The sequence below is a fragment of the Canis lupus genome, chromosome 5 (assembly GCF_048164855.1).
Source record: "Canis lupus baileyi chromosome 5, mCanLup2.hap1, whole genome shotgun sequence".
NCBI lineage: Eukaryota > Metazoa > Chordata > Mammalia > Carnivora > Canidae > Canis > Canis lupus.
Genome location: NC_132842.1, coordinates 60,460,950 through 60,477,937, shown reverse-complemented (window position 1 = coordinate 60,477,937; position 16,988 = coordinate 60,460,950). Strand labels below are relative to the sequence as shown.

General features: G+C 42.1%; 1 protein-coding gene across 2 annotated transcripts in view; it reads right to left on the bottom strand.

Annotated features, from left to right (window-relative positions):
- The window catches only part of AMFR (autocrine motility factor receptor), a 44,349-nt gene extending 32,388 nt beyond the window's left edge, over window positions 1–11,961 (bottom strand). Inside the window, exons 1-3 of one of the 2 annotated variants that reach the window (XM_072827033.1) lie at window positions 11,645–11,961; window positions 7,168–7,233; window positions 2,572–2,664 (exon numbers count right to left, since the gene is read on the bottom strand). In XM_072827033.1, the coding sequence (XP_072683134.1) occupies window positions 2,572–2,664; window positions 7,168–7,233; window positions 11,645–11,899 (414 nt within the window). In that variant the 5' untranslated portion in view covers window positions 11,900–11,961. The remainder of the gene's footprint in view (window positions 1–2,571; window positions 2,665–7,167; window positions 7,234–11,644) is intronic. The other variant, XM_072827034.1, reaches the window with a different exon arrangement.
- Window positions 11,962–16,988: the final 5,027 nt, after the last annotated feature.

Here is a 16,988-nt window from a genome sequence, read left to right as displayed (position 1 = left end):
TTTTAGTGGTTGCAGGACAATGGAATTGTTTTTAATTTTTCTCCATTCAGAAAATGTTGCAATGAATATCTCTGCCAGAGTTGCTATTTCTTCAGCATTACGGAATCAAAGGTTACGAATGTTTTTATGATTTCTAATAAGCACCACCCACCTGGTTTCCAAAGAAGCTGTATAAATGTCCTCTCCCAGGGGCAGTGGGAGAGTACATTGCCTACACGGAGGATATCCAGTTTTTAAAATCTTTACTACCCTGAAGAAAAAGGGCAAGGAGAAGAGTCTATCCAACAGATACTAAAATATACTATCGAGCCATCTGTGGGAGGAGTGGGAGCTGAGTCAAGAGGTAAGAATGGGACAGGGCTTCTAAGTCTATTTTCAGAAATAGTTCTGAACCATATAAATGTTTCACCAATTAAAAAAAAAAAAAAAAACAGAAAAAAAAAAAAGCAAAATTGATTAGAGAGAGAAATAACCGAACCTAAATGTGTAAAAAATGAAGGACTACTGAAAGATAAGATTATTTTGAGAACTTTTACACACTGTACTGACCGTACACCATTTACACAAAGAACAAATGGGACTAGGAATCTTTGGTGAGTGCCTGTTTTCAGATCTGGGACAGGTAAAGTACAAGGCGAACCCGACATTTTGTGCCTGGGTTTTGAATCTTCACTCTACCATGTATTTGCTGTGCAACTTAGGATGAGTCACTTAACATTCCCATGCTTTGGTCTCTCCATCTAGAAGATGGACCTTATGACCCCAGTATCTGCCTCATAGAATTGTTGAAGGAGCTAAATAAGCTAATATACGTACAATGTTTGGATATGTGCCATAGTAGGCACTACATGCTATAAAAAAGAATTCCTTCTTCTAAACCTCCACTGAACAGTTTTATTTTTATCCCATTTTCAGCATTCAATGTCTCTGCCTCCAGCATGACTTTATTTCTTGAGCTTTCTTGAAACACCCACAGAGCAAACCCATGTCAATTCTGCAGCATTCTAACTCAAACTCAGGCTTGATACATGCCACTGAATGACATTCATACAAAAAAAAAAAAAAAAAATCATCACGGTGGTGAGCACAGAATAAGTGTATAGAGCTGCTGAATCACTGTGTGGCATAGCTGAAACTAATATAACACTGCATCAACTATACTTGAACAAGTTTTAAATAAATAAATAAATGAAAGATGTGATCTGTACTGAAAAACTGAAAATAAAGTAACAGACGTGCCTTTTTCCATAGCCATGGTAAAAATCTCTGTAATGTTCCAAGGTAATGTTCTCTGTAAATTTTGAACTGCTATTTAACATTTCAGAAAAACGAAAGCAGTAGATTAAGGCCCACTGGTGCCAGATCAAGCCACCAGCAAGGAGATGGCTTGCCGGGCCTGACCATTTTCTGGCCCACAAGCCAGAAGTTTTTCTTCACAAAGAGAGAAGCATCAAAAGGAGCCTGTATCCTACCCCAAAACAACCTCCCACTGATGCTTCCTAGGAGACCCCTGGAGTTGACATTTTGGAGAAAGTACTGAATACTCACTAATGAAAATTCTCTGGGAGAACACACAAAGTCCTGCTCATAAGAGCATCCAAGGGCTCAACCAGAGTAGCCTTGTTTTAGCTCTGAACTAGGACCTCAGCTGCTCCAAAAACAGAGGACTTGGGTTGAAAGGGTAGGTAAGGAGTGAGGCCAATAGAAGTTCAAAGTAGCAGGTCCCTGTGTCTCATGACTGGGATAAGATAAACTCAAGTTTAGTTCTGTTTGTATGTTGTTGTTTTAAGGCCAGTTCTAAATTCTTATTTTTAAACACACCATTCTATATTCTACACTAAAATTCTTGGGGGACTGCCAAGCTGTACAGTATGCTTGTGGCATATTCTTTATTAAAAGCACGTCCTGCTCATATACGTGTACATTCTGGGAGTAATGTTCCAATGTCAGACTATCCCACCTGAAACAAAAACAATTCACCTAATTTTCTGCTTGTAGAACAATGGATCTTAATTGACTTGTCCAAAGGGAGAAATTTAAATCTCTTGGTAATCCCTTTGGAAAAGGGCCTATATTCTAAAGAGTGATATTTATTATTATTCAAACTAAAGCAATTCTATGCTTCTTTAAAAACTGCATTTATGAAAGGCATGGGGAAAACAGCTATAGAGAACAGTCTCGGGGCAACCTGGCTACACTGAATATGGACTATGGATTCCAGAAAGTATTTCATCAATGCTAAGTTTCCTGATTTTGATCATTGTGCTATAGTTACATAAGAAAATATCCTTGATTTTGGGAAACACATACTGAATGAAGTATTTGGGAACATAGGGACAGGATGCCCACAACTTACTCTCAAATGGATCAAAAAATACGCAAAATATAAATAAAAGGCAAATATGAAAGCAAATTGGACAGAATGTTAACAACGGTGAATCTAGATCAGGGTATATGGAAGTTCTTCAGACTATTCAGGCAACTTTTCTGTAAGTTTAAAATTATACCAAACGCAAAGTTAAAAAAATATATATATATGGTCACTAAAATCAGGCTTAGCCTTGGACTTACCTGCCTCTCACTCACTCGAAGAGGGCCAAACACAATACACTGGATTAGCTTAGCCACCAGCATCAAAACACAGCATGCAGTATTTACTAGAACCTGTTTACAAACCAAAGAAACAAAGTTTATTTCCTCCTATTGAAACGTAAAAGCAGCTCTAAAAATTTCGTATTAGAGGGGCATCTGGGTGGCTCAGTCAGTTAAGCATCTGCCTTCGGCTTAGGTCTTGATCCCAGGATCCTGGGATGGAGCCCCATGTCTTGTCAGGCTTCCTGCTCATCGGGCAGTCTGCTTCTCCCTCTCCCTCTGCCCCTCTCCCTGCTTGTGTATGTGCTCTCTCTCACTCGCGCTTTCTCGTTCTCTCTCAAATAAAATCTTTTATAAAAAATTTGTATTAAGAATTCAGCAATCATTCCTAATGACTGAGCCTCTCCAGTTCAAGTAATATTTGAAGGGGCACACTTTTAGGTGTGGAGGAGAAATGAGGAGTGGGAAGGAGAGGTATCAGCTTACCATTTAATTCACCGAGCCCTGTTCCAATATGTACCATCCAGCAGGCCACCTTCCCTTTCAGCCTTTACTGAACTGTATGTAAACTTTGTACTGAATATACAGAACTGTATGCACCTTGCAAGTCACAGATATCTCCTAGGGACATCATTCCTATATTAAGATTTTAATAGCCTTGAATAAAACTTTTCTAGAAGTTGAAGTTATCATGAAGTAAAATCCAGCACCCAAATATCCTACTCTGCCCTGCCAAACAAATAGCAAGTGAGGTTGATGGTCACAAAAAAGCCCTAAGACCATAAAAAACTAAGCACCCCCAATACATACATACACACACACAAATATGCGCGCGCGAGCACTACAATGGGACAATCTGCCAGTCAAAAGATAAATGTCCTCCACGCTCAGTGTTGGCCTTCATGTAAAGATTCTGGGGCATCAGAGGTAAATGGAATTGAGAAACCAAGAAGAAGGAAGAAGGGGTATCTGAGAACTGGAATGCAACCAGGAGCCACCAATGTAAAACCAAGGCCTTCTTCAACAGGAGGTGGGTAATCTCTTTCCTTAGATTATTAAGATATGGATACCCCGACACCTACACAGCAAATCTAACACTCACAAAATGAAAGCGGGGGCTGCCCTTGACCAAGATGCTAGTGGGGCACATCTTATCACTGATGCTCAAATGATTTTTAAAACTCTGCTTGAGGGACATGAGGGTAGCAGCTCAGCGGTTGATCATTTGCCTTCGGCTCAAGTCATGATCCCAGGTCTGGGGAATCGAGTCCCACATCGGGCTCCCTACATGGATGGAGCCTGCTTCTCCCTCTGTGTCTCTGCCTCTCTCTCTGCATCTCTCATGAATAAATAAATAAAATCTTTAAAAAAATAAAACTCTCCATGACCCCAAAAGCCATAAAAGACCTTGATAAAGACAGTAAACATGACTTTTATTGAGAGCAAATGGAAATGAACTCCAACTCAACGTAGACTGTCTGAAGCTTTGATTCACTAACTTTACAAGAAGGTTGCCACATTCTTCTTCCTGGGTCATTCTTCCTTCTGCTCTTAAAAGAAGCAAATGATATTGCGGAAAGAAAAAAAAAAAGATGTCAGATCCCCCTTAGTATCTCATCCCATCCGCTTTGGCAGCCCTGATTCATTACAAGATTAAATTAGGTTTAGTCCTATTCTGCCTAATGGGATAAGGAAATGTGATACATTTTTAAAGAATTTAAAAAAAAAAAGTTCATCTGAAACTGTTCTGGTAATTAAATCCTGCAAATAATCAGGAAAAAAAAAAAAAACAAATAAGTTACCCAAAACATCCTATATCCCTAACTTGTGACTCCCTGTAGAACAGCCCTATTTGAAACAGTTCAACAAATAGCTTAGAATATTAATTTTTAAGGAGATGAAACAGACGTGAAAAAGGTTCATTTTCACTATGTTCTAAACCAGCCAATGGGAACTTCAGTCAGGAAAATTTCATCAGACAAAATCACAACCACAACCCTCAGGGCCACCTCTCCTAGCTGAGCAGAGTTTTTTTTGTTTTAAAGTAAACTCTACCACCAAAGGGGGCCTGGACCTCACAACCCTGAGGATCAAGAGTCACATGATCTATCGACTGAGCCAGCCAGGTGCCCCTGAACACAATTTTTAAAATCACAACACAATTTTTAAAAAGAATTCTTGCCGGTTTTGCATGTAGGCATTGGAAATAGGGAAATAAAGTCCACACATTTAGCACCAACTTGTTCAAGGCTTGTGAGAGGTTAAGAGAAATGAAGGAGCTCTGGACCCTGCATTCAAAGAGCTTTTAGTATCTACAGGACACAGAACTTGATAAGCATCTAACAACACACCAAGCAGGTTGCTGGGAGCATAATCAATGCAGGAGAAGAAAGTAAATTTGGGGTGGCTTAATCATTGATCTACCCAAAAGCACATTCTTGTGCATCTTGGGTTACAAAACAAAAAGTAAAGTATTATTTATCATTTCTCAGTTACATTTCTTAAGGTTCAAAAATGCAGTTTAAAAAAAAAAATCAGTATTTTTTTAAGTGAAAGTCTATCATAATCCCATCACTCATAATCATTTCTTATTTTAATTTCAAAGGAAGATTTAAAAATTAGCAAAGGTAAGAAGGAAAAAAGCTTGAGAAAATATACTGATATTAGAAAGGGAATTTATGTAAAAAAGAGCTAACCTTTTGTGAACTTTATATGAAAGCTAGAGCTACACAGAATTGGAAGCAACTAAAAATTATTTTAAGGGATCCCTGGGTGGCGCAGCGGTTTGGTGCCTGCCTTTGGCCCAGGGCGTGATCCTGGAGACCCGGGATCGAATCCCACATCGGGCTCTCGGTGCATGGAGCCTGCTTCTCCCTCTGCCTATGTCTCTGCCTCTCTCTCTCTCTCTCTGTGACTATCATGAATAAATAAATAAAATCTTTAAAAAAAAAATTATTTTAAGATGATGAACAAAGTGTTTTTAAAAACACTTTCAGGGGATCCCTGGGTGGCGCAGCGGTTTGGCGCCTGCCTTTGGCCCAGGGCGCGATCCTAGAGGCCCGGGATCGAATCCCACGTCGGGCTTCCGGTGCATGGAGCCTGCTTCTCCCTCTGCCTGTGTCTCTGCCTCTCTCTCTCTCTCTCACTGTGTGCCTATCATAAATAAATAAAAAATTAAAAAAAAAATTAAAAAAATAAATAAATAAATAAAAATAAAAACACTTTCAGGATTATTAACTATTTTTTTCTATGTCTATTTATAGAAAAATGGTTTAATATATGATAAATTCTTAACTTTAAAACTGACAAAGCCTTGAAAAATTGCAAATATGGAAAGAAACATAATTGTAGCATTCCTCACTTAAAAGCATATCCCACCAACTATACACTTCAATTAAAAAAAAAAAACTTGTACAAAATTTTTTTTTACCTATGTGTGAGCATTTGCTAAATTTCACACTGTATAAAATCGTGTTTCTGGGCCTCTGAATAGGAGAGAAAGATAAATAAATGAATATTTCTTTCTACCGGGGATAAGTGTTATTTTCTAACTGACGTAAAATATTTCATTCTAAAAAATTAAAAATAAATAAATAAATAAATAAATAAATAAATAAATAAGCTAAAGCAAATCTCAAATCAGATCCCACAGGGTCACCAGTAATATTCTTATAGAAACCACACTTTAGCCTAGATGTGTAAATCCACAGAACCAGGAAACCTTCAATAATCAAAATGAGGCTCATCTCCAGCAAGCCTGGTCTGAACCACCACTTTATCCACACAGACCACACTAAAAGTACTAACTTCATTTTATCTGTTCTATGCAACTGCTAGTTTTTCCTTGCAGGTAGAATCCAAACTTAAATGTAAAGATATGGGGTTCACTGGAGCACTGTTCACTAATGGCAGAAAAATGGAGAAAAAGTAAATGTTCCCCCAGAGAGACAAGTTCAATAAACTGCGAAACAGCCACTCAGTGGAATACCATGAAGCCGGGAAAATTAACTCAACAGCTTTGCTACTTACTAGCATTGTCTGGAACCTTCCAGATCATTTGTTCACTGAAAAAAAGCAAGGTGTAGAAATGCCATTACCCTGCTACCCTGTATGCAAAAGAGAAAGGGTATGCATCCCTACACACAGACGCGTATGTATCATCGTAGATGTGGACAGTGTCAAGGACTTGATCAACCTGGATGTTTCTTAGTCTCCTATTCGACACCAGCATTACTTACAAGCACATGGTAATGGCCACTTCTGGGAAAGGGAAGCAGATTTACTCTTCACTATACGTCACTTGTGTCATTTTTAACTTCTGTACCATGATCATGTGTTATTTCTTTTAATTAATTTTTCTAAAGTTTAGAGTCCATTGAACTTTCTGACCAGTTCTAAAGTTCCACATTTATTTTTCCTATCATGATAGGAGACTGACTGATAACTAGTAAAACCCAAACTGGGTGGCCTCAGTGATCCTGTTATATGGTGTTTCTATTGTATTAAAATACTTCAGAAGAGTTTCTCATATCTAATGCAGTGTAAAAAATTAAATAGTATTTTTTAAGACCTCACCGAACATCTTTCTTTTGGATTTAGCCTTCCCAAAATAGAAACAGGTTTTGTTTGTGCCTGAGTAGCCTAGAACAGAAAACATCAGATAATAGTGACCCAAGGAACCTCTACTTAATCAGGCTTGAAGTAATTCCCTTTAAGGCCCTGTAAGAAAATTTCCCTCCCAGAATGGTTCTACTGTGCTACTTGAAAACAACAGAAACTAAATTATAAAACAGTTTAGCCTGAGAGGAAAAGAGGAAAGAGTGATAACTCTCTTAAACAGCTTAGCCACATTTATCACTATGTAACCCTGGAGGTATTTTTGATCCTGTAAAATGCTGGCCACAATGGGGTGTTATTTATGAGCTTGTGATGAAATGCGGTTCTATTATCAGGAACTGTCCCAAGGACTGGATCAATATGGTATTTCTTAGTCTCCTATTTAACACTAGCACTAACCCCCATATCCACACCATTTGTCTGTCTCTTCTCTGTAAGAACAACTGGAATATGTTATCTCTCTGCAGGCTCTGACAAGCATAAAATTCAATAAAGGGGCACCCTTGGTGGTGAGCCTCAGACTCTTGGTTTTGGCTTGGGTCATGATCTCAGGGTCGTGAGACTGAGCCCTGAGTCCAGCTCCACGCTCAGTGCAGAGTCAGCTTGAGACTGGCTCTCCCTCTCGTTCCGTCCCCCACCCCCACACTACTCTCTCACATTCCTGCTCTCTCTCTCAAATAAATAAATCTTAAAAAACAAAAAAATGAAATGCGAAGATGCATACTCCCCCCATTACATGGATGATCAGATTCCTCTTTTCACAATATCAAGGAAATAAGTGAGTTTATGTATACAGAGCACTCAGCATGCACTTAGCAAGCAATCAAATTGTCTCTTTCCCCCTCACCTGAGGATATTTCCTATATTTTCAAGTTGTTTATTTAGGCTCATATCCTATTATTTAGAAGTGTAGTCTTTCTCTTTAGCTGCTCCAACATTTCTAAAGCCAATATTTTTCTCTCTACTTCTTTGGAATATTCAACTTATAAAGACTCAAACCTAGTAAATTACTTTCAATTCTGAAGTTTCGTAATTATATGAAGATGAGCTCTTTAAAGCAGAAGTCAGCCACTTTTTCTCTAATGGGCTATCAGATAATAAATATTTTAGGCTCAGTAGGCCATACACTGTCACAAAGTCTTCCTCTTAAAAAAAAGAACTTAAAAAATATAAAAGCCATCATTAGCTAACAGACTGTACAAAATAGGCCAGGCCAAATAGGCCACTAGTTTGCCCATCCCTGCTCTAAATGGTCAGTTCACTTTTCTCCATTTTCATTTTTGGTGATTTTCCCCCCTAGAGACTTCTATTTAAATTACCTGATTTGCATAAACTAACCCAGAACTTTAACACTTATTTCGTATTCCCATTTCTCCATTTTACCATGTCCTGCTCTTAAAAAATTTTAGAAGCAAGTCTGTAAAAAAAATAGGGGAGGGAGAGGAACAGAAAGGAGACAGTAATGAAAATAACAAGAATAAAGACGTGCAAGAGCCAAATACACCTGTACAATTCAAAACAATATTATGGAATGGATCAAGAGGTACTTCAACGCAAGTAACATCTGAAAAGTGTAAAATAAAACTAGAAATGAGCAACAAAACCTAATCCCGTATGAAACTTTAGAATGAAAGTTCTAGAAAGACATGAAGAAACAAGTGATCACATCAAACGTGGGTATTTGCTAGTGTGAGAACCCTGGAGCCTCCGCTCCAACCTATTCTCAACACCCACACCAAGAGGGCCACTTGGAGAGACCTCCTTTGGGGAGGTCTTAATTCACATCTCCTGGCCTCTTCCCATTTACATAATGGGAAAGGCCCTCACCACTGCTGCCAAAGGTGCCCCCTGAGAAAAACGTATCATCATGACAGGCTCTCCTCCCCTCCCACTTAAACCCTATGGCCCACAAAATGATGTCCATACTCCTTAGCAGGGCAGTCAAGATTTACATAATCTGACCCTCACCCCACATCCTATCCTCCCTAATCCATTTCCCAACCACCAGTGTGCCTAAAAAAATCACTTGGGACATTTATCAAAATGAAGATTCCAAGGCTCTGCCCCTCCCCTCGAATTGAACCCTGGATAGAATCTGAGAAACTACATTTTTCTAGTACCAGGTTGCCATTCTGAGAAATACCCCGTTACAGGGGTTGGTCACTTCCTTCACCTCCTGGGACTCCTGGATCTCACTTTTACCTTCCCAACCTCACTCAATCATAGCACCCAACGGGGGTTGTAATTTAAGAGCCCCGTGTATGGGCCGCTCTGCATAGGCCCTGCACCACCTTTCATACACCGTCTGAACTTCACATGCTGCTCTCTTCTCCACATGCAGTACACCATGCTACTTGCTGAGATCCTTCTCACCTCCCAAGGCTGGGTATAAATACCATCTTTCATGCATTCTTCCCCTAGGCATCACTTCCTCTTTCTTCCAGACTCTGCTATTTTCTTTATACATCTATCATCACTTATCAAATTTTGCTTTATTTGTATATGGATTGCTTCGAGGGTCAGGGGAAAGGGTTCACAGCTATGCCCTCCAGAGTACCCCTAAATGGTAGCTCTGAAAGGGTTTGAGTTTATAGTAATCAAAACCTCCTGAGATGCTATCAGACCTACATTAATTTAAATTGTGATCTACAAAGGTAAGTTTTAAAAGATTCCAATACGCCAAATAACAGCTATCATGATTTGCAAATTGGCGGAAAGATCCGTTTTTGTTTTGTCTTGCTTGGTTTTTTAAAATTTGAATCTGAATGTCTTTGGGCAGGGTGCCAAAAGGATCCATTTTGACCAAGGCCCCACCATAAATATTCACTCAATCATGCTGTCAGGCTAAGGAAACAGGCTTTTGAGATGTGACTCCTGCTCAGCTACTAAAGAAGACTATGCCCACGGGCGATGAGGAAAGCTTACAGAGCACACGTGGAGGGTCTGAGAAACCAAGGCAGGTTGGCATGAAAGTGAGAACCACCAGGAAAGAGGTTAGAAAAACAGTAAGATCACCTGAAAAATGAAAACAATCAACAGATCAGGAAGAAATGTGAAACCTGCTTTTAGGTAAGATCGCTAAAGAAAAAGCTGGAGGGAAATGTAAATATTCTAAAAAGAAGTATTTTTTTGCAGGAAAATCAACAGGCTTTTTGTAGTGTTTTATGAAGAGTGTTAACCTTGGAATTTGAACAAGGGTTTGGTAAAAACAAAAGCAAAAAAACTCCCGGGGGTGGGGGGGGTAAGTTCACTAAACAATAGTAGTTCAATTCTATAGTGGTTCTGCCTCTTGTACTTCTACATCAAAGAATACGTTATAATCTTCACATTTGGCAGAAACACTCTTCACATCACTTTAAGTTGTTTACCTGCTAACTCAAATGAAAAAAACAGATTGGAGAGAAGACAAAAGAGGAGTTCTTTCTCTTCTTCTCCCCTACTGTTTACACAGTACCAAGTGGCAAGTGCACAGCCTGGAAGGAATAAAACTTCACCCTTCACTGCCTGCTACTAATCTCTCCATCAGAAGGACCAAGAGACTTAATCCACAGCCCACCGAGTTCATAAATCCCACAGCTTCCTGATGAAGCACACACAGTGGGATTAATTATAACAAATGAGTTGTACATCATCCTCGCTCCTCGGAATATTAATGTTAGTCATTTACAGCCTACTCTTAACCCCAAATGAGAACTGTAGGAGAAGACAAGCCCCAAGACACCGCAGTAAACCCGAGTGACAGCCTTGAATCCTGGCTCCACTTTTCTGACCCGTGTGTGCGCGCACGTGTACAGACGCGGCATTCAAGGCCAAGGTGGAAGCAAAGCTCTTTAGCCGAAACCGCGCTGGTCTGCCCAGCCCGACACGATCTGTCCTAAGGGGCGCAGCCAGCATCTATGCCTTGTAGGTGCTGCTTATCTCGCGCTGGCAGACACACCGCAGGCGCCGCGGTCCAGTGGGCCACGGACGGGAGGGGCCCTGGGCGCGAAGCGGGAGCTGCCCCTGCCCCTGCCCCTGCCCCTGCCCCGCAATGCGCGCCCGCCCTCAGGCATGCGGGAAGGCGCCGTAAGCCACCGGGAAAGGCAACGGGGAAGGCGGCACGGTCTGCGCGCGTGTCTGACCCGGACAGGCAATCCCGCGCTCGACGGCGAGGGGAAAAACAAAGACAAAATCAGAAAAGCAAAGAAAGAAAAGTTACGGGGGAGGCCGGGGCCCTCGGGGGCGTCCCAGCACACCCAGGAGCGTCCGATCCCGCGCCCCGCGGGCCCAGCCGGGAGCCGCGTCCCGGGGACCCACCCCCCCCGCCCCCCAGGCCGCGCGCCGCGGGCCCCGGGGCGGCGACCCCGGCCCAGCCACGCCCCCCGCGCATAATGGGCGTCATGGCGGCCCCCGCCCCGCCGGCCCGCTCGGCGGCGGCCCGGGCAGCGTCGCTCACCCACACGAACAGGCTGTCGGAGAGCAGGTACTGGGCCACGTCGCGGGCGCGGGGGCCGCCGGCGCCGGGCCGCGCGGGCACGGCCAGCTCCGCCTGCAGCGGGGCGGTTGGCGGCTCCGGCTCCCCCGGCTCGGCCTCGGGCTGGCTGAGGGCGCGGTAGGCGCTGACGATGGTGCCGAGCAGGGCCAGGCCGCTGAGGCCCGTGTAGGTGCGGAGGCTGGGCCAGGGGAAGCGCTCCAGGAAGAGCAGCGGCATGGCGGCAGCGGCGGCCTCCAGGCCCCAGGCCTCCCCGAGCCGCGGCCGGTCCCCGCGGCGGCCTCGCGAACGGCGCCCTCGGGCTCTGGCGTCGCCGCCGCCACCGCCGCCGCCGCCGCCGCCGCCGCCGCGCCGGGCCGGGCCGCTCCGCTCCTGGCCGCTCGCGCCGCTCCGCCCCGCGCCGCTCCCGCTGCTGCCCCTGCCGGCGCGGAAGAGCCTCGGCGGGCTCGGGGCGAGCCCCCCCACCCCAGCCGGGCGCGGGCGGGACGGGCGCGGGGGCGCGGCCTCCGGCCCCGGCCCCCGCCTCCAGCAGTCGCGCCGCCGCAGCCCCGCCCCGCCCCGCCCCGCCCCGCCCCTCCCCGCCGGGTCAGCGCCCTCCCGGGGCCCCCGCCCGCCGAGCCCAAGCGCCTCCCGGCCCCAGGCCGCACCCGCCGCCCGCGCACACCTGGGGCCTCGAGCTTCCCTGGCGGTCAGGAGATGCTGCGGAGGGACGGGCAGGCTCGGCCCTCAGAAAGAGGATCGTTCATCAACAGCCTGCATTGAATCAACAGCCAGGAGGGTTACCGCAAGTTTCTGTGGTTCACTAACGGCCTGGAGCAGCGTCTAAAACGGACCTTGGTTTAGCAGGAAATGACACCAGGTAGGTATATAAAATAGTGCAGCTTCTTTGGAAAATTGTTAGTTCCTCAAAAACTTAAACACACGAGTAACCCTTGGACTTCACGATTCCACTACGAGACGTACCCAAGAGAAATGAAATCAGAACTCCACGCAAAAGTTGTACACAAGTGTTGCTAACAGCCTTATTCATAATAAATAGCCGAGGGTGGAAACAAGTGCTGTATGGGCAAAATACAATCCATACAACGGACTATTATTCAGACATGAAAACGAACTCACATGACACATGCTGCTACAACATGGAGAAACCTTGAACATGCTCAGTGAAAGCAGCCGGATACAAAAGGCCACACATTGTGGTTCCAAGTATACGAAACATCCAGAATGGGCAAATACATATACAGACCCAGAAAGCAAATTAATGGTTGCTGGGGTGGATGGGGGTGGGGGGTGGAGGGTAAAAGCTAAATATAGATTTTTTTTTTAATTGTGTTGACAGCTCCACAACTCTGAATTTAGTAAAGATCATTTTATTGTGCACTTTCATTAAGCTCTGACCAAAAAAAAAACAAAAAACAAAAACGCTACCCCAAAAAAGTGAGCTTGAATTATGCCTGCACCTGCTCCAGAGTAGGTGCTCAGTAAATATGTTCAATCTTACACTTTCAAAAGAAAAGGACTAAACCATTTTCAAGTCTCTGTCATCTCTAATATTCTAAAAGGCTATTAATTAGAAAACAAAGATTTCTCAAAGTTATTACCATCCACTTTGGAATTTTTAGAAACATCCTATTCAAGGGCCTGTGATGGAACAAAACAATTTGGCTTTGGAGACCGGGATGTGGTTACTTACACTTTTTTTTTTTTTTTTTTTTAAATAGGCTCCACACTCAGCATGGAGCCCAACGTGGAGTTTGATCTCCTGACCCTGAGATGGAGACCCTGGAGCTGAGATCGAGTTGGATGCTTATTTAACTAAGCCACTCAGGAAATCCTCTGAAATTTTTTTTTTTTTTAGCATGGTCAGAACTCACCTTCTAAAAGCAATTACTGTTTGGGTTTTTTTGCATTGTATTCTACTCCATCAAAGGACCAGGGGAGGAGGCAAGACACAGAATTAATATTTAAGCGAGCCCAGGAAGCCTGGACATAGGTAAAGGGACTATCTTAATCACTTGAGTCTTAAGGCTCAAATGTGGCAGGAAGGTAAACATACCAGACCTTAAAAGGCTGGTCCAGCTTAGACAAGAAAATCTGTAGAGTCCACGATGGAAGCTAGAGCTCTCTGCACTCCCACCCTCGTTTCAGAGTACCATTTATGCTTTCTGGATTCCTCAGAAACTTTGAGCAGGCCCCAAAGTCTCCTAATGATGACTATGAAACTGAATTTTCTGCCTTCTCTATAGAATGGTGCCTCTGATTTGGCTTGATTTAAAGGATCTTTTTTTAAATTATCATTTCAGACAAACCAGTTTGTATAGATTGAGTCACACCTAGATACATTATTGCTATACTTTTTAAATATCTGACATCCTTTCATATTCTATGACTTCATTTGATTTTCACCATCCTTTGAGAAAGGCTGAGTAGTTTGTTGTTCTTGAAGATCCTCAAAATCCTGGAAACTGAATTTCATTATCTAACCAATAACCTTAAATGTACTCCCACAGAGAACTCTGTTGTTTCATTAGTTGGACCAATGTGTTCCACTACTAAATCTAGCAGAGGGAAAAACATTAACCAACTCAAGTTGTAGGGAAAAAAGTTAATGGGCATATTTCAATTTTTAAAAGCTTTTCTTTAATAATTTTTCATAGCTTTTTGGCAGTTGCTATAAAATATACTAGTAAAATTCTCAGAGAAATTTAACAATAACTTTATCAGGTTTTGTTCGACTTTTGTTCAGATATAAAACCTCAAGGCTGTGGTTTTATGACACATCTGTTGTCTTTCGGGTACACTGCTTCTATTTAAGATGCTGAAATGACATTACACAGTATTACATAAGCAGCAAGCATGGTATCACAGAACATCATGACTTCTAGGCAAGTTTGAGGAAAAAAAACCTTAAAGGAACTAACACAGAGATTAATAGACAGGGAAACTGAATCCCTCCCCGGCCTCCCCCGCCCACCCCCCCCACCCCCCCCCCATGATACCACAACATACAGTTAGCAAAATTCTGCAGCAGCTTCTAAATCCCAGTCTTCAGGTTGCAAATTCAGGGACCCCTTCACAATGCAGGAAACTAGATCTGCCTAAGACCCCTACTAACACACATCGGGGAAGTGCCAGCAGGAGAGGGCAACATCAATGCCTCGGTTCTTCAGGCCTTCACTATTCTGTCAAGTTGTCTCTTACCTAATGGCCCCTGGCCAACACCACTGAAAAAGAACTGTGCAGGATTTCTAATGGCACACTAAGGGTAGTAGCCACACACAAGGAATCATTGTTTTATTTTTTTAATTGAAGTGACAATAAAATAAAATTTAAAAAAAAGTGACCATTTTAATCAAACTTTTACTTTACAAATATAAAAATATAACCAAAACTTCAGTTTCTTTTATACATTTTCTGTAAGTGTAATGCCATAAAAATTCTCAAAGCCAAACCATAAATGATGCTAGTACACAAGGATGTAAACACAGTTGTTACCAAAAGCTTTACGTTTTTATATGTGCTGATCTTTCCCTCAACAGAGAACATAATACATTTTCCCAATTTTTCTCTAGTCCTACGGTTACAATTCATCATTAAAATACAAATTACACCTAAACTGGCTTCATTAAGACTTACTTAGGTTTTATTAAGTTTTTTTCACAAAAACAAGCTTGATAAATATGAGCTAATGTTAAAATGTATTTTATAGCTCAAGTCAAATTACAGTATTATGTTTCTCATCACATATCTGAACAACAAAGGCAAACTACCTGAAATGAGTCCAGTTTAACCCAAATAATAAGGGATGCAAAACAAGTGGAATAATTATAAAGAAATCAAACCTTTGCTATGGAATTGGACTTGTAGTACAGTCAAAAACCACGAAGACTTCTCTGGGGAAGCAACATACAAACCACACACCCCCTGAAGCAGTCTTAGTAATCGGCCCATACTGTCCCAAACACCATGAACCAGTGAAAACATTAAGTTTGAGAAACTCCAACATGGAAAAGCTACTCCAAGCATTTCACCTCAAGTGACAGAGTAAGTACTTAAAAAACAAAGTCATTGGAGCACCTGGGTGGCTCAGCGGTTGAGCACCTACCTTCGGCTCAGGGCGTGATCCCAAGGTCCTGGGATCCAGTCCCTCATCGGGCTCCTTGCATGGAGCCTGCTTCTCCCTCTGCTTATGTCTCTGTCTCTCTCTTTCTGTGTCTCTCATGAATAAATAAATTAATATCTTAAAAAAAAAGTCATTAAAAACCTGAGAGCTTAAGAGTCCCATAATTTAAGAGAGGAAATTTTACGCTGCTTGCTTGCTGGCCTGTTGAATTTGGAGGACCTCTACTTCTCACTTCAATTAAGCATGGAAGGAAACAGACTGGCTAATCTGGCTATGTTTTATCCAAATAAATACTAATTGAATGGAACATGTTAATAAAATAATAAGCTAACATAAGACAATGATAAAAAATAAATCTCCTGATCTGCTGTTAAAAGTATAAAATCATAAAATTATCATAATGCCATTTTAAATATTATCTACTTATTAAAAAGTCACAAGTCTTCATCACTTGGGAAAAAAAACAAATTTCACTTTTCTTCAAAGGGGTATCAATTCTAAATGACTGAAAACATCTGAGTAAAACTTTTAGTTTTATCCCCCAAACAAGTATTTTCCAGTACCATTTAGTAGATTTATGTAGAATATGCACTACTTGGACTACTCAGGGAAAACAACATGGCATATATTGTTCTTATACAATGCAAAAGAGGACTCTCATTTATAAACAAATCTGGAACACGGGAGGCATTCAAAACTACATATCAGTCCATCAAGAATTCACATTAAAATTATTCAGTATTTAATATGTAGAGAATTGGAATGCACAATTTAAGACTGTTAGTACTTAAAGAAGTACAGTTAAGAATTTAAATACATTGAGACAATTGTTAAACAATCCCTTGTACCTTCTAATGTTCTAGGAATACATCAGATTTTTTTTTTTTTTTAAAGATTTTATTTATTTATTCATGATAGTCACACACAGAGAGAGAGAGAGAGGCAGAGACACAGGCAGAGGGAGAAGCAGGCTCCATGCAGGGAGCCCGATGTGGGATTTGATCCCGGGTCTCCAGGATCGCGCCCTGGGCCAAAGGCAGGCGCCAAACCGCTGCGCCACCCAGGGATCCCGGAATACATCAGATTTAAATTCCCTAGTTCTCCATCAGGAAATCTAAAACATGAGAGTATTAAGATACAATTGTAGCTGACTAGTTCAAAGACAGCTTTAAAAAAAATCTGTGT